Source organism: Nomia melanderi, chromosome 1 (genome assembly GCF_051020985.1).
Source record: "Nomia melanderi isolate GNS246 chromosome 1, iyNomMela1, whole genome shotgun sequence".
In the NCBI taxonomy this organism is placed as follows: Eukaryota; Metazoa; Arthropoda; class Insecta; order Hymenoptera; family Halictidae; genus Nomia; species Nomia melanderi.
The window spans coordinates 25,977,865-26,004,706 of NC_134999.1; the positions used below are offsets into that span (position 1 = coordinate 25,977,865).

The following is a 26,842-nucleotide window of genomic DNA, read 5'->3' on the forward strand; positions in this document are numbered from 1 at the left end:
TGATTAGCCAGAAGCCACTTGTAGTTAGTTTAATGCTCTTAGTACTTGCAAGCCGAAATATCGGCTTCGTGGTCCTTGTTACACGTACCTTGGTTTAATATTTCATAAATAATGCAATATGAAAATTATAAACTGAATTTTTATGAACGAAAATAATATCATTAATGACATTTTGTGATACAATAAAAAAAAAGGTAAAGAAAAGTGCATCTAGTAATAGGAATAAATGTGTTCATTTTAATGAAATACTTGTAATTCATTGATTAAACGCGCCAGATATAATTTACTGCTTCGTAAAAGAAATAATAAAACAAATGTATTGAATACAATTGAACTCATTTATATTACAACTCTTTACAAAATTCTGATGACTTTTTTCAGTATTAAAACTACCATACCCCTCAAAATAACAGATTGTTAATACCTTATTTTAAAAATATTGAAATTATAAAGATGTCTACACAGAATATTATTTAAAAAATTAATATTTTCATTTATATCATAGAATAAACATCGTCTAGAAACATTAAACCATACATTCTTATAATCTTAATAAGAAGTTATATAGAACATGAAGAGCCATAAGAATATAAATAATTTTGCATACTCAGTGATTCAAATATTCAATTCTAAACTGGATTCTACATCAAAATTCGAAATTCTAGAATGACAGACACGCAAATTAGATCTATCTCTCTTGAATTTTGAAAGGCAATGAAATAAATGTTCCCCGTTTTTTTCGCACCACAAGAGAAACAATAAAACAAAACGAGACGATACTGAAAGCATTAACATTTTAAGATATTTTAAAAGCAGATCATGGAATCACGGTCGTCGACCATCTTCACTGTTTCCATGAGGGAAGGATAATGAAAATCTGTTCTCCTCCGCTGTCTTCTCAATTTGCTTAAATTGATGTTTAAATTCGCTTCTCGGAGTGTCGTTCATATGACTCGACGCGAGACGCGGCGCGACGTGGTAAATTCAATTGTGAAAGATGGACACGGGTAGAAGAAAATCTGAGATCCTTATAAACGTGATTTACGAAATGGAGAATTCGACGGGCCGCCGCGTTCGATATCGTTTCTATGATTAAGCCTTTGGGAACGGATGACGCGTATAGGCGTTCAATGTAAATCACCAGTGTAACCGATTAATTCATATATGCGTTTGGCAAATGTTTAGCTTACAATTTCGTGACAACTTCCAAGCAAAATATTCAATGCTTGTGATGGATGTGCGTATATGCTCCTGTTCATAAATCACCAGACATTCATGCAGATCAATAAATGTAAAATAAAGACGAATCAATCTTGTAATATTCTAGATATGCGGAAATTCAGAAATTAATATTAATAAATATTTTTCTTTTTAATGGAACTACTTCATTATATTGTTTACTTGAACCGCGTCGTTTGTATTTAAAAGATATTTTAAATAGAAGTTATTAATTATATGTTGAGTTACAGAATGCTGAGTCGTTTCTAATTCGTTAGTTGCTTTAATATAGTTACTAATACCACGTCATTCGCACAGGGAGAATATAATTTTTTATAAATTAACAAACGTTACGAGAATCAAAACGTTAAGAGAATTTACATTTCTCTTTACATCAAAATGATTCCACAATTTCTTGCGTCAGAGTTACCGTTACATTTCAGTCAGAACACTCGAAACGAAACCACTCGAAATTCCCCTTTCTCCTCGGCCCTTTAAATTAGTCCAGACTGGGAAATGAACGATAATAAAATAGCAGCAAAAGTAAAAAAAGAACATACAGATCTGAGAAATTACTACCGTTCTATGTAATTAACACTCGTAAACAATCGTAACATGCAAGATAACCGATGTCGCATGAAAATATTTAATAACGTAACTAAGTTGATAATAGTGTAATACAAGGATTATGACGCCAAATAATGAGCAATTCCTCGTCTTTTCTTTGCCACAAAAGAGTGACTCTACAGAAAAACGGTTAAGATTTTCGTGGCGCTTAACGTGTTAAATAACTTTACTATTGAAAGATTTGTATAGGTACAAATTTCAGTAACCAGCTCCTTAAAAGTACATTTCTACTCGCATTAAAACGATTCCGCAATTCTTTGCGCCGTAGCCAACGTCACGTTCCACAGTCCGAATCCCCGAAACGAAACTTAACCGAAATCCCCCTTTACCCTCGTTCCCTTAAATTCATCCGGATTGGTAAATAAATGACAATAAAAAAAGAAAGGAAAAAAGGAAATACAGGTCGAAGGAGTCACCGTGCACCGTTCTGTAGCTTATTAGCCGCCCCTAGGGAATTCAAACCAGCAGCGAGGGAAAGACGCACAGGTTTCAAGCGGCGCGCACTCGGGCAAACTTTTTCCATTATTGCGGCAAGCGGAGCTCGCTTGAAAAATATCGTCAGGCCCTTCAGGGGCAGGTATTCATCGCGTAACGCAAACCTATATTCCCGCCGGTTTCTGGAACGTCAATTACGTAACGGTGTGTATATCCCGGCCGGAGGAGAGGTTCTTCGGGAAAGAAGATGGGTGGGCACGGGGAACGGTATAGAAAGGGGGAGAGAGAGCGGGGACAGAGGGCGGACAGGTAAAAAATAGGGAGCGGACGAGAATAAGAAGCAGAAGAAATAGGCAAACAAACAAAGTGTGTACATTTCCATACACACGTCGAGGGCGCAGTTTAAATTTTATTACGTACAGGCCGGCTCTTTCGCGATTTACATAAGCGAATTGCCTTTTGCAACAACACCGCCCACTGCCCGAGCCACCCGTCGCTTCGTTACACACTCGACGAAACACGACATCCGAGCCACTCGTCAACGACGATCCCCAAACATCATTATTACAAACGAGTTTCTTAGGCGTTTCCCGAAACGCGAGGCAAAACGGGGAATGAAGGCTGGAAAAAAAAGAGGGGAATAGGACAGGAGAGAGGCGGAACGGGAAGAAGATTATTCCTGCCGTCGATTAATGGCTCTCCTTCAATGCACGGGATTCGATTATTCCGTGACGCCAGCCGTCAAGCAGAAAATAATCGGATTACCCGGCCTACCGACGGATGAAACAGGTTTTAGGAGAGTGGAACAACTAATTGCGACTGATTACTACGCCTTATCCTGGCGCAATGTGCCTGGAGAGAGGTCCTTTTGATTGGTAGGAATGAAAGTTGATTTTTTAATGTGGTCTTTTGTAATCTTGTTAGAGATAGAAATGCATCTTCGAAATGAATCACTTGATGGCCAGACTAACAAGGGAACGTTTTCAACCAGCACGCGCCGATTTTGATGGAACTTATGTGAGACGTAGTTCTCAAGAAAATATTTGACACGTATTTTTTCTTAGCGGCCAACATTCACTTCGAAGGGGTGAACAAACTCCTGAAAGTTCAGAGGTGAAAGTATATTTTTCACAATATCTCCGAAACTAGGGGCTGTAAAAAAGAAATTTTCTTTTTAAATTCTTCGCCTCGAAATTAACAATTTAGATTTCTTTTATATAGTCCGTAGATTCACAGATATTGTAAAAAATATACTATCAACTGTTGGGTCAATGCAAAAGTTTTAACGTTTTTTGATAAGAAATAAAAAGAAGTGAAAAAACCAAAACTAAGTGAAAATGAAGAAAGAAGTGTCCTTTATGGACATTATGATGGTTTTAAAACATTTTTTTGTTAAGCACGTACAAAAAACGTAAAAATTGTTGTATCAATCCAATAGAAAGGCACCCCTTGCCTCTGTACCGTTCCGCTAGACATCAAGTTATCTCGTAACTGTAATTTTATGTATAAGGTTGGACAGAACGTTTTGTCGTTTTGTTTTTCAATGTGACATTTATATTATAACGTACTAATAAATACTGCAAATGTATTTTTTCTTCTTTTATTGTTTGTATTCTAAAATTTATAATTTGTGCGCTAGAAATATTCCACGTAGGTAATTTGATTATTTTTAATTTTAATGTTGTTAGAAATGTATCTAACATGATCTAATATGAATAATTTATGAAACTGTAGAAGCTGTGTCTGCCTGTCGATAGTTTATGTTTATATTCTTTGTATGCTTAAGTTCATATTTCTATTCCAAAGGTTCTTTATATTATTATGTTTTTATATTTATTAAAAATCATAGATCGAAATGTATTACAGAACTATTGACACGACAGAATGTGATACTTAAATACATAGGTGGTAAAATTTATTTCACATCATTCGTTTACTACATTTAATTACCATTTTAACCCTTTACACACGAGAGACAACATTCAGCCGTCGTTTGATTCAAACCAGCCAAATTATAAAATTCGAAATCCAATACTAAAATTTCGTATAATGTATTAACGCATAAAACATTGAAATAAAATAGTCTACTTCCTAAATCTATACTCTATTTTTCTTTATGCCAGTTGTAAACGATAGCATCAGTAGTGTATCAGAAAATGACTAGTATTTGCAATGAAAAACATTGTCAAGTGCAAAGGATCAATTAGCAAACATAAAAGAACGTGAATTTTTTTGAGGTGGGTCAGATTGGACCCAGAAGTCGCTGTATAACACAAAGAGAGTCGTACATCATTCGGACACTGTAGAACTATTGTTTCGGAAAAGAAAACTGCTCGGAAGATTATACGTACGGACAATTCACATGGGAGTTACACGGCCGATAAAAGTATCGGATAAGCAATCTCGCAAGACTCGACACGGACATATTTTTCGTTTGACACGCGACCGATACGGAATTGAAGATGACTCAGGGCAAAAATCAAACATTTACGCGACCTCGTCAGATGGTCCTAAATTACAGTGATACATTCCGAGAAAGTTATTCTGTTACAATTTACCGATTGCAAAAGAAATGTAGATTAAAATTGTTGATTTAGAAGATAACTTATTGTAAACATTTTTAATTAATTATTGAAAATCGTGACAGAAACTATTTCTGGTAAAATATATTTGATCAAATATTCTGGGAAATTATAATAAGAAGGGTAGTAATGGTATTAAACGTACTTACTGTTCTCATGTTTTATTTTCATCTATTTTAAGCGCATTTATAGGCTTTCATTTATAGTCAAGAAAATTCTGTCAAAATATATAGTTGTATCTTTTCGGAATTTTCAATTTTCCAAATGTCGCTGATGTGATCACTCAGTGCAGTTATTTGATTCTCCTCTCGAAGAACACGGTTTCTCAATCGGGTCAACGTGATCGATTTCTTCATCACGATAAGAAACTGTTTTATCCACTGAAAATTACTGATTGTGGTATTTTTGATGTATCATTCATATCATGTATTTATAAATGACCTTTCTTGTGACGTCTGTTTTTATTCTGTATTCGGAAAGCATTCTTCGTCAATTTCATTGATTATGGATAGATATACGTTATGAAATACTGACTTATAATTTAAACAAGTTCAATTATAATCTTTTTTTATACCTGCAAACGAACATATTTTCATTATAATCTACTAACCTCAATATTTCTCAATAACACACAATATCTAGATATCTTAAAACATATTATATAAACATTATATATTTATAAAATATAAAAAAACGCCTATTCAAAGTGAATCAACGCCAATAGACTTTCGTGACTAACTACATTTTTCTCACAACCTATCGTAATAATAACGTTGACAACGTAATAATAATACGTAATATTTCGTAATATTTAAATAACGTAAAATTATTACGTGTTGACGTAATAATAATACAATTTTCCTTCAGCTTTAAAATCAACGTACAATCAAAATACAATTGTAGAACCGTCGCGATTGCAGAAATATCTACATTACGAAAAGCCCGCGAAGTCACGTCACGAAGTCGTGTCTTGTTAATTCATCTGCCTGCCCAGGTTGACACAATTTTTCACGCGAGCTCTCCCTGACACGGTCACGGCGTACGAGAAGGAGGCGCAGGGATAGAGGAAGAAAGGGAGGAACGTTTTTGTTTCCGCCGTATAGCTCGGACAAAAAAGTACTTCTATGATATTTGACTAGTAATACATCTCGACACCGTTTCCTATTGTTCCAGATATTCTACTGTACTCCTTTGTCCGTCGCGAGCGAGTTAATCTTCCGGAATTTGATGAAGGATGGAGCCAACGATAAAAATGGATTCCCTTGAATTCCGACCTACTTGTAACAATTGGTTCGCATATTGATGCACGTCAATGCGCGCTTGATCGACCTGCTTCCCATTCGCTGTGCATTTTTAATGCACGCCGCATACCGTCGTAAAACCGAGCCGTTCTATTTTGAAAGTGGCTTCAGTATACTTTTCGAGGAAATACTGTTCGCGATTATGATTCGATTATAATAAGATTATAGAGATTAATCAGTTAACTGTGGAATTTAGTTTGAAAAATTTCTCATTCTGCGCCCAAAAAAAGCAAATGATAAAGTGTATACTCGTCAAACCCGAAGCAAATGCATCTAAAATGTATTCTAACTAGACGAATTACACATTTATCTGAAAAGATAAATAATTTGTCGTTGAAAAAATTAATACCACTTTGCGTTTTAAAAAAGAACTGTATAAAAAATGGAGCTACCTCCTTCTCGCAGCAAACCCTTGAATTTCACACAAAGCAAGCGATACGAAACATAAATAATCCAAAGTGTAGTAATCACTATAATATTTGTTACGAAAAATCATTCCCCACGGTACTTCCATTTTTCTAATCGTATCCTTAAAAATTTGAATTTGTATTAAAATCCGTAGTCTAGTTACAATAGTTACAATTCTACGTTATCCTTTTATTTTTAAGGGGTTTTTCTTTCTGAAATGGATTCAAGGTACTTTCAAAATAAACTGCTCAACTATTCCGCAGGAGAGCGAAACGGTTATTTCATCGGTGAAAAGGTAAAACGGTTCCAAGAAATTCCGGTTAATAAAATACGGGACACAGTGTAGTACGTATGCGTGTGTAAGCACGTGTGTGTATGTGTACGCCAAGGGCGAAACGTTTTGAATTTTGTTGTTACTTGTCGTCGAGATTGATGCTTAAAAGATATTTTATTAAATATGCTGGTACTATCGATGTTTGCTTTTTCCTTATGAAAGGAGCTCGCGAAAACACGGTCGAATCAATAATATTCATGGATTTAAGTATATTGATGTATATGGCAAACGAGAGGAGTGGTACTGCTTCTCTACGCGGCTTTCAAATTTTAACGTTGATTGGTTAGATTTCATAAGATAGAGTTAAAAGTGGGCTCAAGTTGATTGCACGAAAAATCCTATTGAATCGCGAGCCATCGATACCAATGCGAATTTCATTTCTGAAATATAAACAGTATCATGAGATTCAAATGATTTCTAAGGCATCATTAGATTGATTCGATTTTGACCGATTCACTAAAATTGTTTGGTTGTGGTTGCAACTGTAGAATGAGTTTCGTGTTTTATTTATGGCATTTATTTGTTTCTAAAATACACTGAAATACTGTGGAAACTAGGTTATTTGAAATAATTTCGATTAAGATGATTCAGGTAATCAAGTGATTTGGATAATTGAACAGTAAAGTAATATATTTAATCGCAGAAAAAGGGTTGGAAGAGGATGCGATATAGATTTGATTAATCGAGGTTTTACTTTAATTACTTCTACAGAATAATCATTTTAATAATTATTATTTTAGATTTTAATAATTTGTATTAGGACATTAATGAAATTCAGTAAAGTATTTATATGATATATTGTTGCTAAAAGTAGAAGATATTTTCAATGAACGGATATCTTTTCTAAATAGTTGATACCTCACAATTGTCATCCTGATATTAACACAATTAAATATTATTCGTACATCCAATACTTCTTACTAAATCTCATATTACCCAATCGAAGTGTTCTTTAGAAACAAATAATTCAGCTAAACAAATTCTGATCATAAGAAAACCTTTTATTCTACCTACAGAAAGACGTAAGGTGCACAAATAAATAACGTTATAACAATTAAATCCATCAAAATAACTAATTTCAGATTTATTCCTTCACAATCATTACAGGCGCTTGTTTGAGAAATCGATTAAATTCATTTATTATTCCATATTCTAAAATATAATTGACTTAAACCAACCGAGATCTGAATAAATATACTGTGGTAATTGAAGTAAAAATATATAAACCAGTTAATTTGACTGGTGAGTGAATCCAGCGTTAACCAAACTGTCAGTTCTCGAGATCTCTATCTAAATAAATGAAGCGCAACAGGAGAAAAATGATCATAGTAATATCCGAAAAGTCCTTGGCCAGAATACTTTTCTCTCCCTATTAATTCGTGTACGGGCGGGCTCCAAGCTGTAGTTCCAAGAAAGTATATTTCACCGGGCTCTGGAATCGGAGCATATCCGACTGTCAAGGCTAAAATGCGCGGGCACAAAATCCATTCGTTACCGCTACAATTACCGTTCCGCGGGCCGTAATAATTCTCCTCGAACCCGACAGCTACTCAATGCGAATCATTATTTCCCGAGATACGTTTCCTCTTCAGTGGCACATTGTCGAAACGACGAAACCGCGGAAACTTAATTACATTTTTATTATCGCTCGCTCGGCTTCTCCCTACAACCTAGGGAGCACAAAGTAGAGAGGAATAGAGGACGAGCGAGGGAAGGAGCGAGACAACGAGAGAGTGAGTGAGCGAGCGAATGAATTAATGAATGACTGAATGAGTAAGTGAGATAATGAGATAATGAGAGAATGAAAGAGCCAGGGAGCGAATGGGAAAATAATATGTAAAAAATGTGTAAGTAAATAAATCAGTGAGATGGTAAATAAGGGAGTAAGAAAGTAAGTAAATGTGTAGATAAGTAAGAGACTGAAAAAGTAAGTAAATGAGTAAGTGAATGAGAAAACGGGTAAAGCAGTGAAAGATCAGTAAATGTGTAAATGAGCTAAAAAGAAAGTAAGTAAATAAGTGAACGAATAAAATAGGAAATTAGGAAGTGAGTGAAAAAATAAACAAACGAATGGACAACTAAAGAAGTAAACGACTGAGTATGTAAGTGGCCCTACCGAGTAAGAGTAAAAGTCAAAGAAAAATGGAAACAACAAGCAGCACTGTATTGCAATTTTATTTGCAGCCGCGTGAAGCTCGCCAGTTAAACGAATATCCGTTTTCTTCGTGTCATCGGTCCATCAATATCGGAAGGTCCAACTTCCGCCCGACCCTTCTCCCTTTTCGGGACACTGATTTCAATCAACTTCGCTCGCGCCAAAATGAAAAAGGCTCCATGGAGCAGCCGTTACCGCTCCGTGGACCCGGAAATCGTTAGTAGTAAAGGTACCGAATAAATATTTACAACAATCCAATCCCATCCGAAGTGACAGGTGATACGATTTTTGGTCGAGCGACCTTGATCTTGCATTTAGACTTCTCATGCAATTACAGACGACGCAACGCAATGCAACGCACCGCGCTAGGCGATGCGACGCAACGTTCTGACGTTCAAAAGATAAATCGTTTCCCACAAACGCAAGATCTTTCGCACCCGACCTGGCACCCTCTTGTGTTCGACACCGCGACTCTCTTGAGAGCGAGCAAAGAGGTCTTCTATTCTTCGATGAAAAGTGTTTTTGCCCCCTGTGTTCCGGTACTATTCAGAAGTTTCGTGTAGGAAACTTCGGGATAAAGCTACAAAGTGCTAAAACATTCTTCAAAAGAATTTTAATTGGTTCCTGGAATTACTTTGAATTAAGTAGAACAAAAAATCAATCAGAAATGATTTATTTGGTGATTTATTTATTTTTTACCTTTATTTTAATTTAAAAAAAAATTATAAAGTAATTAAATAATCCATTGTTTCGAATTGTTATTGCTTAGTTTTAATACAATTTTCCGAAGATGAACATTTCTAAATAGTTTTTGCAGCTCATTTACTTTCTTATCTTGTTACATCTAATTTAAGTTATTACCTGTTTATGTTAGATTCCATACAAAAATCAATATAATTTGCAGAAGTGCGTTTGAAAAATTCTCTGGAAACATCGATAAACGCAAATTTCTATAATCTTAGGTATCATTGACTATGAAGTTGTTAAGAACATCCACAAAAAACCGTCGGAACGTACGTACATTTAATGCTAACCATACCGGCACTTTTCTTACCATAACTGGTCAAATAACTGGCTACAAAGTAGAGATAAACAAATTAGATAATAAATTTTTCTTAGCGGAAACAGAAACAAAAGGAAGGATGAAAATTGAAAAACCAATTAATCGTATAATATAGGAATTGTTATAAAATTAAACGCATAAAAGAAAACGCAGAGTTTTAAATCCGATCATTTGATCGGTTCCCGGCATGGTTAGTGTTAAGAAGTTAAAATAACTTCCAAAATATTTAACACAAATGTTATATATCTACAGGAACATATATTTAAGAAGTTAAAATAATTTCCTACGCCGTGTAATACGAATATTATGAAAAATTATGCGTGGAGAGCCATCAGAATGTATATACTTGCATTTAAGAAGTTAAAATAATTTACACAAAGTTTAGTTATATAATACGAGTATTACGAAAAATTATACACGGTAAACAGTCGGCAGAGTATGATAATAGGGATAGAAGCGATTCTTGAATTACGCGGAATCAGTTTTTTCTGGAGAACGGAAAGCGACGAATAGGCGTCGATTTATAGTTGTTCTCTGGAACGATGTAAAACGTTGTCATGTGATGTAATCCCAGCAACAACCGGGGGAGTAAGAGTGCTTTCTATATTCTCGTATTTTCCCATTTACGGCTTTAAATTCGTCTCATTCTGTGCCGGTTAAATCGGATTACGAACGGTGGCCGAGAATGAAGCGAGATTTCGCTGCGGGCACGATATGTAAATAATAATTACAGATAATTATCCGCTTCGGATGTTTTTCTTATGCCGACAGTGAAGTTTGGAAGTGGATCTTTGTTGGTGTGGGGGTATTTTTCATAACATGGGATTGGAACATCAGGACCCATTGATGATATAATGAATGCAAACAAGTATATTAATATAATAAACGAAAATTTAGAATTATCGGTGCTAAAAATGGGCTTAGATGAAGATTTTATATTTCAACAAGATAACGACCCAAAACATACCGCAAAGAAAGTTCAACAATTTTTTCAAGATTCAGGCATTAGGTTACTCGAATGGCCAGCACAGAGCCTGGATACAAATTCTATTGAAAATTTGTGGAGTGTACTAGATTCTAAAGTACCATTAGATAGTCGTAATGATAAGAAAACGTTTTTTGATTATTTGACTACTGCGTTTGCATAAATTAATGAAAATTATATGGAAAACTTAGTAAATGGTATGCCGCGCCGTTTAGAGGCACTTGTAAGAACAAAGGGCAATAATACTAAATATTAATTATTAATTATTTATGATAACAATAGTAGTTTATAATTTCTGTGTTATCCACTTACTTTTGTCCTCATGCATTTGGTTACCTTATTCATTAAACATTATTTATTTATACAGATCTGCATAATTATTACTTTCAATTATTGTTTGAATAATGTATATACAATGAATATAGGTAGTCAATAAAATTTAGTTATGTAACAATTCATTAAACATCATTAACAGTCATTTTTACTAACTGTCCACTTACTTTTGCCTCGATTGTATTTAAACAGTTACATCGAAACGTAAGGAAAGAACTTCGACGCCTCGAACGTTCACATGAGGCGACAGACAACGACTGCCTAAAAACGGAAAATATATACCTTCCCGAAGCATAGCTAATTATCTATTATTCGCTGTATTTTGCGCGCGAAAAGAGTCCGAGAAGAGTCCGACTAATTACATTATTATTTTCAAATTTATTATGATATCGACAAATTATTTTCTGCACTTACACTGACAAATTGAGTTTTTCGATTATTTTCAAATAGATAACGTTTTGAAATGTTTGAATGTAACTGTTTTCGATATTTGAAAACAACCTGGGAATGTTTCAATGAAAATAAAAAATAGAAAAAAAAGGAACGTAAAAACATCACATATGAAAGTACAGAAACATTGAAAATATCGTGTCACGCAACGAGGTAAAAATTTGGAGAACCCACCAGCTGTCGACTATTTTTAAATTCACAAATTTCCAAAATATCCGAGTAGAGCTATTCCGAGCGTTCGAAAGCAGACCGTATACGTTTCAATGGCATTAAAAATAAAAAGAAACAAGAAAATAGGGGAAAAATTTAAATACCAAAATATGGCCGTGAAAATTTCCATCTGATAAATCAGCATACGATATGACTGACGCAGGAAAAAGTAAAAATTATTTGAAGAATAAATGTTTGCAACTAATACTCGTGGATCTTCTTTAAATCCACAGATTTCTAAAATATTCAAGTACAACTATTATTAATATTGGAAAATAAACCGTAAAAATTGGAATGGAACTAAAAAGTAAAAGAGAAGAAAGAAGTATGTTGAAATAGAAAAGAAATCCCAAAAACAAGTGCGAAATTTTCCATCCGGTGGATGCGAGACAATCATCATGTAAAAATGTAATAATCATTCCAGAAGAACTACTTTTAACCAATACTCGTCGACGAACGTTTTCAACTTCACAATTTTTAAAAATATTTCACTACCTAATTCCACTGCCTGCAAACAAACCGTAAATGTTCCCATAGAAATAAAGAATAACAAAAACAAGAAAATAGGAAGAAAATAAATTTAAAAATTCGAAAACCGGGCGTGGAAACTTCCGCCCGATCGATCCGCTCGCGGCACGACAATGGTGCACAAAGGTAAAAATCATTCGAGGTAAAAGTAACTACAACGGTCACTCATTTTTAACATCACCAATTTTAAAAATAATTGGCTGGTTAATCGGAGTTTTTGCAAACAGACTGGAAATGTTTCAACGAAAAAAAACAAGGAAATAAAAAGAAAAGGAACTCAAAAATTGTTAAATTCCAAAATGGGCTGTAAAAACTTCCGTCCGATTGATCCGCACGCGTCGCGATCGTTCCGTGAAAAGGTAAAAATGATTTTAATAAAAGTCTTCAGAAATCAATACTCATCGATCATCTCTAACCTTTCACAATTTTCCAAAATATGTCGCTAACTAACTACCTGCATTCGAAAACAAATCCTAAATGTATTCATAGAAATCAAAACCAAGAAGAAAAGAAAGTAGAAAACAGCGAAATTAAAAAAATACGAGAAAACCAACAAGAAAATAGAAAGCAAAAAGTTCTAAGATTAAAGAGAACAAGGAAATGGGAGGAGAAAGAATTCAAAAAGTGAAAAGAAGGAAAAGAAAATATGAAGAAAATTAACTGAAAAATTTAAAAAGCGACAAGAAAATAGTAAGGCAATTAATTCAAAAATCCAAGAAGAAAACAGGGGAAGAAAATGAATTCAAAAATTCGAAAATCGGGCGTGAAAACTTCCGCCCGATCGATCCACTCGTGACACGACCGTCGCGCAAAAAGGTAAAAATCATTCAGAGGCTGCGGCTGGGAGGGGGCAAACAGCGCGGCGTCGACGCGCCGTCAAGGAAAGGGGTGTTCCACCCCAGAGCGGTGCGGCGGCCGGGCGAAGAGAGAGAGTTTATGGAAGCGTCGCGGCCATAAAGCGGGGAACCGATAAATATTTACGAGACTTTCGAGGAATCGAACAACGGGGCCGCCGCGCGGTCGCAATATCGGTTTTAATTAATTAATCCTCACGGAACGCGGGTGGCGGCGTGCCGTTCGATCAGCACAGCCGCGTTCTTTGAATCGTGCCGATTTAATTTATTTCATCCCCCCCTCTGGCCCTCTCCGACTGCCACCCTTGCCTCGCACACCTCCCCTCGTAAACCAGCGCACCCTTTGCCACCCTTATTCCCATTATGGGCCGCCTACCAGTTCCGTAGACTCGTTTCTATCCATCCGTTTCCTCGCTTCTCCATTGGAATTACGGTATTACACCTGGAAGTACTGTTGCTGCGCAATCGCTACCAATCCGAGGGAGGTAATTATGCATCACGGGGCCGCGTATTATTCACTCTGCTACGGGGCGAGGCGAGTCTCGGGCGTCACGCGTTTCCCTCGCGCGCTGGGAACGACGTGATAATGGATGACCGATCGCCGTCAATTGTCAGCCCCCGCACCGATTCTGGGGAACCTGTTATTACCGAACCGGTGAACGTCTACAGAAGTTTTTGAATGGGCTATCGATACGGTGGCGAGGTCGTTCGTCTACACCAGTGGTTCTTAACCCTTGTAGTGATCGGCACCTCGTTGAGTCTAAGAATAAGTTCCCGTAACACTTTGGAAAATGTGTTTCTGTTTCTTTATTTAGGAAATTATATCTATTGCAAGACCATTTATTTATTCAAAATATACGCATGCATTTATGCGGGATAACGGTGCTTAATATGGAAGACCGGAAAATAAATAGCTTGATGTGTCAGTTAGCATAGGAAACACTTCATTAATAATAGGGAACGATCATGTTAATAATTAGACATTAATTAACAATTGGTCATTGAATGTAAAGCGTTATTGTGTTTGATAGTACGTTAAATATTCTGAACAACGAGTTAAATACTCAAATTTTTTAGTATAATAGATAGGCCAACAATAGTGCTTTTCACTATTCAAAAGCAATTTGTTGCAAATTAATTTTTTTCTTAGAATAGTTGTTATTTTTCTATCAAAATACGTGAGTTCCTAACATGGAACACTTTCCATATTGGGTGCACATTCTTTGATAATGTTACATATTATGTTATATGTTTATTTTATGATGACAATTAAAAAAGTGATAATAATGGAAAAACGTGCCCAACGCATTGTATTCCTTTGTATTTCCTTATAATACCTATATAATATTAATACCAATAAAATGTTACTCAGGAAATATTAAAGGGAGAAAAGTTGAATTTCAGAATTTGCAATTATCCTTGTATCTAGGTTGCTGCAAAAGTTTCGGGTATCCGCTGTTATACTGTTCGTTAATTTCGTAAAGCTGCACATTTTTAAGTTTAGAAAACTTAGAAACACAACGCAATGGAAAACGTATTAATGTTGAAGGAGAATATTTTGAAAAACAACGAAACCGTTACTCCAAACTTATTTGTAACTTTCCTCAGTCTTCCCCGCAACTTTTACGGTAACCCACGTACTAATGCAAATTAGACATATACATCCCCACAACGAAGCCAACTGCAAAGAACCACATTATCGAGGGGAATAAAATCACCGATGGAGATTCGTAGCCCAACTTCACAACACTCAAACGCAGCCCAAACTTCGTTGAATTTTTATACCGTTTTCACGGCAACGATCGTCGCGATAAGAGAAAGGAAACTAGACGCGAGGACTAGATGGCTTCTTAACCGGAAATTCCGCCGGTTGATGAATTTACAGAAAGCACTTCCAGAAAATAAGCGAGCGGATTGCTCTTGTTCGCCAGGCTGGGAATTTAAGCTGTTAAGCGAAAAAAAGGGGGACACGCGAGACTGAAAATACGAACGCGGTCTTTGACATTCTTCGTTTGTAGACCGGCTTCGCTCGCACATGAAAACCTTTCATTAATTTCATAAAGCCTCTGGCTACTTGACCTGTTACCGCTAACTACAATCTACGGTTTTCCTTCTGCAACGAGCCAGAACCCCAGCATAATCCGGCCACAAATTGGCGGCGCATGTCGTTCATTCGACTCATTAAACGCAAACGAGGTGTAAAAGAATAATGCACGCGACACCATTCGATCCACCGGTGGATTTTTGAATTCGCTTGCTTGCACTCTGCTTCGCTCTGCCTCCCTCTCTTTCTCCCTGTCGCTTCTTAAATTTTTTGCTCCTTTGATTTTCCTCCACGTAAAAATTCTCCAACACATCCCGTACGATCAATATTGGGGATCAATGTTGGGCGTTATTGGAATAAAATTTTATTTCAATAACTGCTGAACGATTGATAATTAACTCTTTTAGTGCCAGGAAAAATTTCCGTACATATTCGAGAAATGACAGACAATTTTAACGCTGAAACTACCCGACCGGTTAAACTGACCCATTCCTGATGTTTTCCTTTTGCAATTACTAAAAAGATAACAGATGTTTCTCTAAGAAATTATTGAAGAAATTGATTTAACAATACGCAAACTGAATTGTAAATCAATTGAAGTTTCGATAGATGCACTCTTAGAATTTCTATAGAGAAATTTCAAAACGTCAAATAAACTGCTCGGTAGTTTTAGTGTTAAACAAAGATGCATAATTGTAAACAAAACTTTATATTTCGGTTAATTTTAATTTAAAGTGTATAAAATTTGCATACGATACTAAACATATGTAGTCGATATAAATTGTTGCGAGTAAGTTCCGGTGTGTTTTGTGCTTTTGCGGTGCATCGTTGTATGTTGTATGCTATTCTTCTATTAATCTGAGAATTTGAGTTGTATATTTATATAAATAATTCATATTACATTACGTAATTCTATCAATAACAATAACGAATAAATAATTAATCGCTATTTGATTATTTGTTATTCAAGTTATTCGCATAGAGAATCCTTATTTGTTATTTACTATTGGGTATTTGTTATTTGCATTTATTAATTTAGTTGGTAGCAAGGCAATGCCATTTACGTTTTTTATATTATTGTATGCAGCGTTGGATTAAAGGTTATTCTGAATAACGAATAAAAAATAAGGAATTTTTAAATGACGAATATATTAATTATTCATTATTTGTAAATAATAATTAGATTGAATTTAATCATCAGTTTTTATTCATTATTTTGAATACCTTTGCGCCACACTCCTGGGCCGAACAAATAAAGCGGGCAGTGGAAAAAAGATAAGAATAACAAAGATAATTTTATTTGAATAAAATTATAATTGTAATGATGCACTGAGAATAGTCACTATTCAATAAAATTGTAATTTATCGATTATCATTTATTCGGAGAATTATTACTTTTTAAACATTCTTTTGGGCTCTTTTTATAACAGTACTTGTAATTTATTCATTTCTTAAATGATAATTTTAGAAGGTTTTTATTCATTGATAAATTCATTGATAAAGAACTAAATGATATCGTTACAAAAGATAGGCGCTGAGTTAGTGTGTGATCATTAATAAATTAATCGCTATATCACGCGAAGAAGAATTATTTGAGAAAATTAAATAAAATAATTTTTCAACGTAAGATGTTAACAATTCCTTTAAAATAAGAACCGATATGGCTAAGTATTTTCGACAAATTTTTGTTTTCAACAATTTGAATAACGTTTAACTATCAAATAAAGTTAAGTCCAAGAATTTCAAGTGGTTTATGATTTTATACAGAAAAATTACTTTTTGAAAGAAAAATACAAATATCCAATGCAAAGCTTTTTTTCCAGAAAATCTAATTATGCTTGTCTTTAAATAGAAGTAACCTACTTTTTACTGGCTTTAATACCACAGGTGAATACTCCTTTCTGAGAAAAAAATTGAACATTGCGTGCACTAAATGGAGCACATCATAATAAGTATTACTTTATCCTTCCATTAAACATGCAAGGTAAACAATTATTAAATTAAACCAGTAATTAGAATGTTACTACAAATTGTTAAATATGCCCTGGAAACTTTTTATTTGTGTTTTTCTTTTTCTTTGCTTTTTCTAGGGTATTCCTATATTTATATTAAGACGGTAGGCAGTACTATTTACACATTTACATATACATACAAGTATATTTTTTTATCAATTTTAATCTTATCGTTTAATAAAGATTATATTTTCTTATTCAAGTGAAATCAGACAAACATATACGCAATTCTTTTTTAACAAATTTTGATATCTGTTGTTTCTTTATCAATTCTTAAAATTGATAATTTATGGTGTGATTTTATTTTCTGGTTTTCTACTTATAATTTTAAAATTTATTCATTATGTAAAATAAATTTAATGTAATCTATATGGTTTTGTCCGATAATAAATTTCTTCTAGGTAACACCAATATCTGGTAATACCGACACTTCTTTTACCAAGAGATTCTCGGTTTTCTCATAATACACTCATTTCTATGGTAAATTATTGACTAATTTTTAAATGAAAAAATTATTTGTCTGTACAATGAAATGCTGAAAAACATGGAGAAAATTAACATGCTAATTTTGAACACAAATTCATCACGAAAGGACCGAATACGTTAATACTTTTTCAGTGTACTCTACACGTGAGATTTTCTACGGTGCACTGTGTTTTTGCGAATTCGTCGGAGCTCAAATCGAGTCAACGTCGAGATTAGTCGATTTATGTTGTTCTAGCGTGATGCATCGTTACGCTTGGTGTCAAAGTTGGACACACACGTAACGAATCCAAATGCTTCGTAATAATTCCATACCACGGACTGTCGGGTACGTATTTCACGTCGGTCTCGATATTTTTTATAGGATTTTCACGTTCGTTAGGAGAGCATTTTTTCTTTCGAAAGGATTTAGTAGCGGAAGTACTGAAAACTTCAAATTCTAACAAAATCAAAAGAGGACGATTCACAGTTTTAATGATCTATTTCATGTTGCTTTTACGAATTAAAATATATTTATTAGGATTAACAAATAAATATCTGGGTAGAAATATACAACTTGTTAATAAGAAAATTCTAGAAATTAAATTTAACGTACATATAAATTTTCAAATTTAATATTTTATATATTATATATTACAATTCTAATAAAATTTTGTTTTCAATAATATAATTGTATTGTGTACAAATAAAGAAAAAAATTGGAATAATGATTCTAACTCCGAGTCTCTTCAATCTGAAAACTTTATTCATAAGTATCTCATAAAATATTGAAGTTAGAGTTAAGTCGATGAGCCGAAGATCTTGCCATTCTACTTGCAAGCAAAACTTGTCAGGTAGGGGTTGGCGAGTATATTGGGTCATTGAACTATCGGTTCGCACAGGGATGTTTATGAGAGAGTGGCGAGTGAAAGTTGGGAATGGCAAATAGCCTGACGTTGTGCTGCCTAAAACATAAGGACATTGTTCCCGGAGAATCTGGCCATAGAGTCCGTGAAGCGAGGGTGCTTTTCAGTAAGAGGACTGCGTTAGACAGCGCTGCACTTACCCCAAAACCGTAAAGGAGCACCCGCCACACTAAGAGCTTTGTCTATCACTTTTAGCGTACATAATAAAATATGCAATATAAACTGTAAGATACACAATATAAACACTACAACTACCGAGTAATTAAACTGACTTTTTGACATTCCTCTATAGAAACTTCAAGAATTCATCGATTGAGATTTTAATTGATTTACAATTCAGTTTGTGTATTGTTAAATCAAATTCTTTAATCGTTCCACCGAGAAATATCTGTTATCTTTTCAATAATTGCAAAAAGAAGAAATCGGGAATGGATCATTTTGACCAGTTTGATAGTTTTAGTGTTAACATACTCGCGCCCCGCAAATTTTTCGCTTTTCTAATATGCATTACCGGTGAAAATGAAGAAAATCTTAGTAGTTTAAGTATAAGTTCTAAATAATAAAGTATAAAACATAAAGTGTATGTGTAAAGTATGAAATAAAAGAATATAAAATATTAAATATAGTATATGAAACTTTAAATTAGTAGTATAAAACATATTATTATTCAGTAGCATATTAGGTTGTTTATCTCGTGTCTGTTTATTTTAACGAATATTTTTAGTAAACAAATAGGAAAATATAGTAACACTTTGAAATAAACTAGCCAATCAAAATTTTTAAATGAGTTGGACTAATTCTGAGCCAACGATTTCCACTCTGTACGATAAAAAATGATGTGAAGTTTTAGAGCGCAGAATATTTCGCAGTCCTAAATAGCCAGTGTGTGTCGAGATATTACTATTTTAATATGACTTGCAATTTCCCAAAGTTAGAGCACAATATGTACGTTTTTAAAAATTTTTAAATATAGTAAACTGCGATTTTATTCTCTACAAACAACACGTAGTACCACAATATATTAAATTTGGAACCAGAAGGGCGATAAATAACTAAATGTGTGTTATACCTATTTCCTACGTCAGAGCATTACATTATATTTGCACAACAATCACTTTTCATGGTTTCATACACCCTGAAACGTGTACTTTCGGAAAGGTTAGCCGTTCGTATGGTCAAGCTGTGCTTTATACCGATATAAAGGAAACTGACAGCGGCTCCTTTGTCGAGGCAACTCATTAAATCTGACTAAAGAGCCTTCTAATGTAACCCGCCAGGCAGACGAGTTTGTTTATGAATCATATCTTGCATACAAAACGCAATAAATATAAATGGAACAGTGAAATAATAAATACGAGAGGTAGCTCTGACGTTCGGTGCTAGTGGTAACAAACGAAAGTAATAAGACAAGGTATGATTAATTCTGAAAATAGAAAATTAATAATTGAAATTCTGTTTTTATTAGTTTCACTCCGGTAAGTTTATAAGAAAACGAACAATACTATTTTCGATACATTCTTTAGAGTTCGTTTCAATTTCGAAACTAAGTTCATGAAGCTAAGTTTATGAATGAACTTTAAAAAATATTTCACTTTTCCTTTATAAATGTATTACTAGATTTGGAGTTCATTAAAATTGTTATAAAAAAAAGAAATATTAGAATAAATTCTAAATAAATTTATGATTCGCAAGTTCAATTTATAAAAATCCTAAACTAGCGTATTTTAAAGTTTACTGAATTTCCGACTTCTTCATTAGTTCTTTAAAAATATAGTTTATTATTTAAAAAACTGGAAATTATTTATTAATTTGCGTATTTCATGAATTTACATTATACAGCAATGTGTATAACAAATTAAATAAACGACTCCCTTGTTGTTTCAAAGAATTTACCTTTTATTCCTAACGCGATGAAATTTTAATGAATTCTCTGTATAATATTTACTTTTGCAAATTAATGTACACAAAGAAAAATCTGTGAAAAATTCCGCGTAATGATGTGTTATTAAACATATGAGATTCGTTGAAATCATTAAAATTATTTTATTACCGTAAACAAGTCACGAAAATATCATTATACATTCGATTGCTCGAAAGCAATGTGACAATATCGTGATAAATAATAATTTGATAAATCGTAGGTATCGAAAACAACATAATGTAATCCATTTAATATTTGACGTGTTAATTTTAGATACTGTTAATAACACGCCAGATTGCGAAGCAGAAGGTACAATTTATCGCGTGATTTAACAACGATCTTAATTTAGAGCGTCCATTAGCATAAGACTGCAAACACGCTGTACTTTTAGAATCCAAAGTATCATGTTCGCGAACGATGTATTTATGTACATCACGCTTGCTACGAATTATTTGTACTTGCGATGTAATAATTTCGCAACATTTTCACAATACTCCAAGAAAATAATTAAGAAAAAGGATTCTACTTCTTTTATCTACGTTTTTTCACATTTCATGAAAATTATGAAGAAGTATTTTAAAAGAGTATGCATGTAATTTATGTATGGCATATAGGTATTTATATTTTACACCAGCTTTTATTGCAATTATGTATGTAATAATAATTGTATAGTAATCTACGTAATAATAATTATATAATAATTTTTGCACTTACAGATATTTTATTGTATGAATATGTCTTTTCTTTTCTGTCCTCATGCGTTGTGTTCCCAAATTGATCCTGTAAATAATAAAAAAATTGTAAATATCGAAAAGAATATTCTCGAAGAAATGTTTATTCTTCAACAAAGAATTACATATAAAATTTCACAAACTTTAATTTAACAAGATTAATAAGTTTTCAAGATTTAGAACTTTTGTATATCCTTTGTTGAAAAAAGTGTATTTAGGAGTGTACAATAATGGGAAAATAATAATATTATCATTATTATACCGTAGAAAGAAAATCTGTTTTGAGAAGAACGTGTTCAGACAATAATGAAATCACAACGCTATCTGAATCGTTGTACAAAATATTATCGATTCCTTGTATTTCTATATCGAACTTGCTTCATAATTTTTTTAAAATATCAGTCTTCAAGAACATATAAAAAATAAAATCAACTTTTATAATTTCCATATATTCATGCTCACTTAACCAAGCATAATTATTCAAAATTGAAAAGAGATGTTTGTTTGATAATTCTTTATCTCACGATTTCAAAACAATTACTTTTCGTGTGAGGTTGCTCTTATCATGCGATCCATGAGATGATATAAATTAAAAATTATAAATTATACTATCGGCTATGTAAACGTTGCATAAAAAATGTTTAATATCATATTTTTGTTTCATCATTCATGAATTCGATTTAAAAAGATGTTAATGTGATGCATACCATTTATTCATCAAAACATGTTTCCCCGGTCTCACAATAGTCATATTACATTAATTTATTGTTATATAAATCTGTTGCTATAAAAATGTCTATAAACGAGGTTAAACGACTCATTCCTGATTTCTTCTTTTCGCAATTATTAAAAAGATAACAAATATTTCCCTGAGAAGTGATTAAGGAAATGGATTCAGCACCACACAAACTGAAGTGTAAATCAATTAAACTTTCAACAAATGTACTCTTGGAACTTCTGTAGAGAAATTTCAAAAATTCAATTTAGCTGCTCAGTAGTTTAGTGTAAACGCTTCGCAAAGTGATTTACGCGTGTGTAAAAAGATACGACCGTTGCGTACTCGACGACTCGACGACCCTCTAATTTCTCAATAATGAATCGTTACGCGTCTAGTTTACACGCGCGTACTATCAATTTCTGCTTCACGAGGGCGGCTCGGCAATTTCGTACAACCGAATTCGCTGAAGTTTCGATCGAAAGTCAATAATTGCACAGGCGGAGGGTTTGAACACCGACGTAATTCGACGACGAATTGAGTGACCGCTTTCATACTACATTTTCGCTTTATCTTGGCATTACCATACGCTCTCGCCGATTCGAGTCTTTGCGACGAGTCGATCGAAACTGCTATTACCTAAATGTTGTATCAGTAAACGAAACTATGTCACGGTGATTCCTGTTCACTCCGCCCACGCTATTTGTGTTTCGTTTACCCTTAGCTTGCGCTGACTGGCTGGTTATGCAATATTTAGTACCCGAGATTTTCCAATGGTGCACGATGTATTTAAAGTAACATCCTTCGTAAGCAACAAGTTTATAAAGAAACAGTATTCTGTAAGTGTACACTATCGCTATTAACATTAGAACTACCGTCAAAATGACTGGTTTCGATGTCTTTGTTTCGCAATTATTGATATCTTAAAAGCATTGAATATTCGAAATGATTCGAAACATAAATAGTTTCACTTCAATACTATAATCAATATATGGAGAAACCGAAAAAAATTATTGTTGCAACTTTATAAACATTATATATTAATCGCGTTAAATGCTCGGAGAAGTCGAAAAGTCAATCGAGAGGAAATGACTAAATTTAAATAATAAGTTTAAGTTAATATTTTAAGTTAATATTAAGAGCAATCAAGTGCAAAGAAATTGTAGAATATTAATTGTATACGTATATGTACATTTTCTGAAATACATTTTCCATTGAAATGTGTGTAACGAACACAAATTTATTTAATAATAGTAAAATATTCAATAATTTTGGAATGAATAAAATAAGAATGGAAAAATATAGAATTAGCATTGTTAAATATTCGTCTATAGTTACTTTTCCATTTCAAACGCTTTCTTCGAAGTTTGTCCATATACACTATGGCAATTAACACTAGAACTATCGTACTAGTAATAATAACTAATTTCGGTTTTTTTATTTCGCAATTATTGATATCTTCAAAGCATTGAATATTCAAAATGATTTTAAAAATAACTAGCTTCACTTGAAAACTATAATGAATGTCTGAAGAAACTGAAAATAATCTATTGTTACAATTTTTATTGGGATTACATACCAATCGCATTAAATGTTCGGTAGTTCTAATATTAAATTTTCAATATTAGATGTTCCTACTAGGTCATGTAATATGAAATGTTGAATTTTTCTTACCCATAAACGTTTGTACCCCTGTTGTTGATTTTCCTTCGTTTTTTATATAACCTCTTCAACAATTCCATTACCGAATGTCACAGTAGTTTTTTGCAAAGAATTGTTGCATAATATCTATTTTTTGCATCGTTTTTTAGAGAAACGTGGATACCGCCAACATTCGTGTAATTTTTTTGTATGAATTCAAACTTGTAAATAATGCTGCAAACATCGTTCAAAATATAAACAAAGCACTTGGAAACAATATTGCGAGAGAAAGAACAGTGCAGCATTGTTTTGAGAGATTTCGTTTTGGTGATGTTTGTTTGCAAAACGAGTCGTGTGGTAAACTGGAAACAGTGGTTTATAAGGATATCATTAGAATTTATTCATTCTAAACATTCAAAATTGTTCACATTTTTTGATTGTATTTTCCGCAAAATCCGACATTTCACATTGTACGACATAATAATTTACAAAACATGTTTGACATAAAACATGTCATAGTACTGAAAATTATTCCAATTCATCTGAAGTCACAACGAGAATTTTCTCGTTTTATTAAGTGTACATAAATAATGGAAATAGTTGCAGAAAAAATAATATATTGACGTAATTACTGTATTCGTAACTGTTATTTACAGTTGAATTGAGAATTACTAAATAATTTACAGTTACAGACGTAATAATTACACAAAAGGTAAGAAAGAACTTAAAAATATAGTAGTACAAATTATATATAATAATATGTAAAACTATGTAATTATATCAATATAATTGCATGTAGAACTATATAAATATATGTATTGTATACAGTTACATGTAGAAGTATACCTACTATAGTCAGAATAATTCCGGATGAGATAGCTCGATCTCATTCATACCATCAAATATCTATATTTTCAATTATCCTCAGTGGTATACCGAATCTTGCATAAAGGGCTATTTAACTATTCTCTTTATATGTATCTACGTATAAGTCTAAATTGTCCATTTCGAGGCGAACAATTTAAACAAAAATTTTTTTTCTATACCCCCTAGTTTCAGAGATATTAATATACTTTCAACTCTCACCTTCGAGGCGTGTTTTTATCCGTTCAAAGCGGATGTTGACCGACAAGAAAAAATACGTGACAAATATTTTCTGCAAAACTATATCTCACATAAGTTCCATCAAAATCGGCGTGTGCTGGTTGAAAAAGTTCCCTTGTTAGAATTACTTCGAAAAGCATGCATTTAAAAGGAGGTTGCTTTGTTACTAGATATTCCTGTGACAATCTTGAATGGCCTGTTCGGATGCGGGTGAGTGTACGTGTGAATTGTTCCCCGAACCCAGGGGTCTTCGTTGTCGAGGTCTTTCTTCAAGACATTCTGATATATGCTTCCGAAGAGTCCCGAAGTCGGTCATGCGAGAAAGGAGGGCCGTAAAAAGCCCCGGTTCATTTGCTCGGTTCATCCCCCGGCCCCGTAATTTTTCCACGGGTGAAACCTGCGGGGTGGTTTGCTTTTCGTGGCCTGACGTCCACGTTGCACCCTACCCAGACAGTTTTCCCCGAAAGTTCTGGACGCGATACCGGTCGCGGTTTTTTGCGTTCTTCCGCCGGTTTTTTCCCCTAGCCCCGGAACCGCCAGCTCGAAAACGTTTTCGAAACTATTTCAGAGCTATCGCTGGCCACGTGTCCGTATCCTGTCGAACTTTCACAGGGACGCGATCATCCCTTTTTATTCGAAAGCGAGCAGAAACGACTCCCGGGTTCGGTGAATATTCCAGTTGATTTATGAAAACGGAACGATACGCATTTGCACCCCCACCCACGCTCGCACTCCGGCCATCGCTTCGCCGCCGCCAAGTACTGCGTCGTCGTTCGGATTTAATAAATGCTACCCGGAGAATATTTACGTTTATCGCGCCGGGGCAAATTAATGCGCGTTTCGCCGAGAAGATAAATCGAGAACGCAAGAACATCGCTTGAACCCCGGGACGAAGACAGGGAACGGTAACACTCGGATGAATTAATGAATTTTGCTTGGGACGGATTTACGTTGATCTCCAGTATTATGATTTCTTTGACTACTGTGGATGCTGGTACTATTTCGCTGCTGACCCCTTGCCGTACGATTTCTTTACCAATTGCACTCGATAGAGATATTTTATTGTTCGTAATTCATTAGAAACAGAGGAAAATTCTACACTTATTCTATTTCTACGTCTACTCGGAAGCATTGCAATTAATAATAGAAAAATAATATTTATTTGAACTTGGAAGGATCGAGTAATATTTATATTTGTTAAATTCTATTTGAAATCTTCACCGCAAGTCTGATACGATATTGTAGAGTAAGGGGTAAACTCATTGACCATACAATTTTTCAAGTCTCAAAAAATGGAGTCAGTCACGTCTTAACCCTACACTCCCTGGTGGCATCGCCTTGAAACCACATATTTCAGTATCAGTGAAATTTAAACTAATAAACGATAGCATTTGCTTATAAAAATATTAATTTTTGTTGAATATGGTAAGTGAGTTAACGTAGATTGTGAAAATAAATGTACGTTTCCTAAAACTTTTGATTTAGAACCTAAAGTGTTTTAAAATCGAAATCGTATTATGCTCGCCTCTAAATATTGACGGAAGCTAGGCCCGATATATCGCACTGCTTCATCATTCATAAACGGCCAATAAGATTAGCCTCGATAAAAGGTACTCGACGCAAGTTTTCATCAGGATCGGAGGATTAAGCTGGGAAGGGGTGGTCGGCCGGTTGCGTAGTGGAAATGAGGGAAGGAAGCGTGTTCCCGCGTCGTAAAACCGCATCGATTATAATCAACGCGCCCGGCGTGGGGCGACGAGCTGATAAAATTATCGAGAGGCATTTATCATCCTTTCTGATCGA

At 34.1% G+C, this 26,842-nt stretch overlaps 1 protein-coding gene across 7 annotated transcripts in view; it reads right to left on the minus strand.

The window, feature by feature from the left end:
* LOC116430042 (uncharacterized) overlaps nucleotides 1–26,842 on the minus strand; it is a 600,329-nt gene that overhangs the window by 52,873 nt on the left and 520,614 nt on the right. For all 7 annotated transcript variants that reach the window (XM_076372489.1, XM_076372483.1, XM_076372486.1 and 4 more), the window contains one exon: nucleotides 21,563–21,628. In XM_076372489.1, coding sequence (XP_076228604.1) covers nucleotides 21,563–21,628 — 66 coding nt within the window. The remainder of the gene's footprint in view (nucleotides 1–21,562; nucleotides 21,629–26,842) is intronic.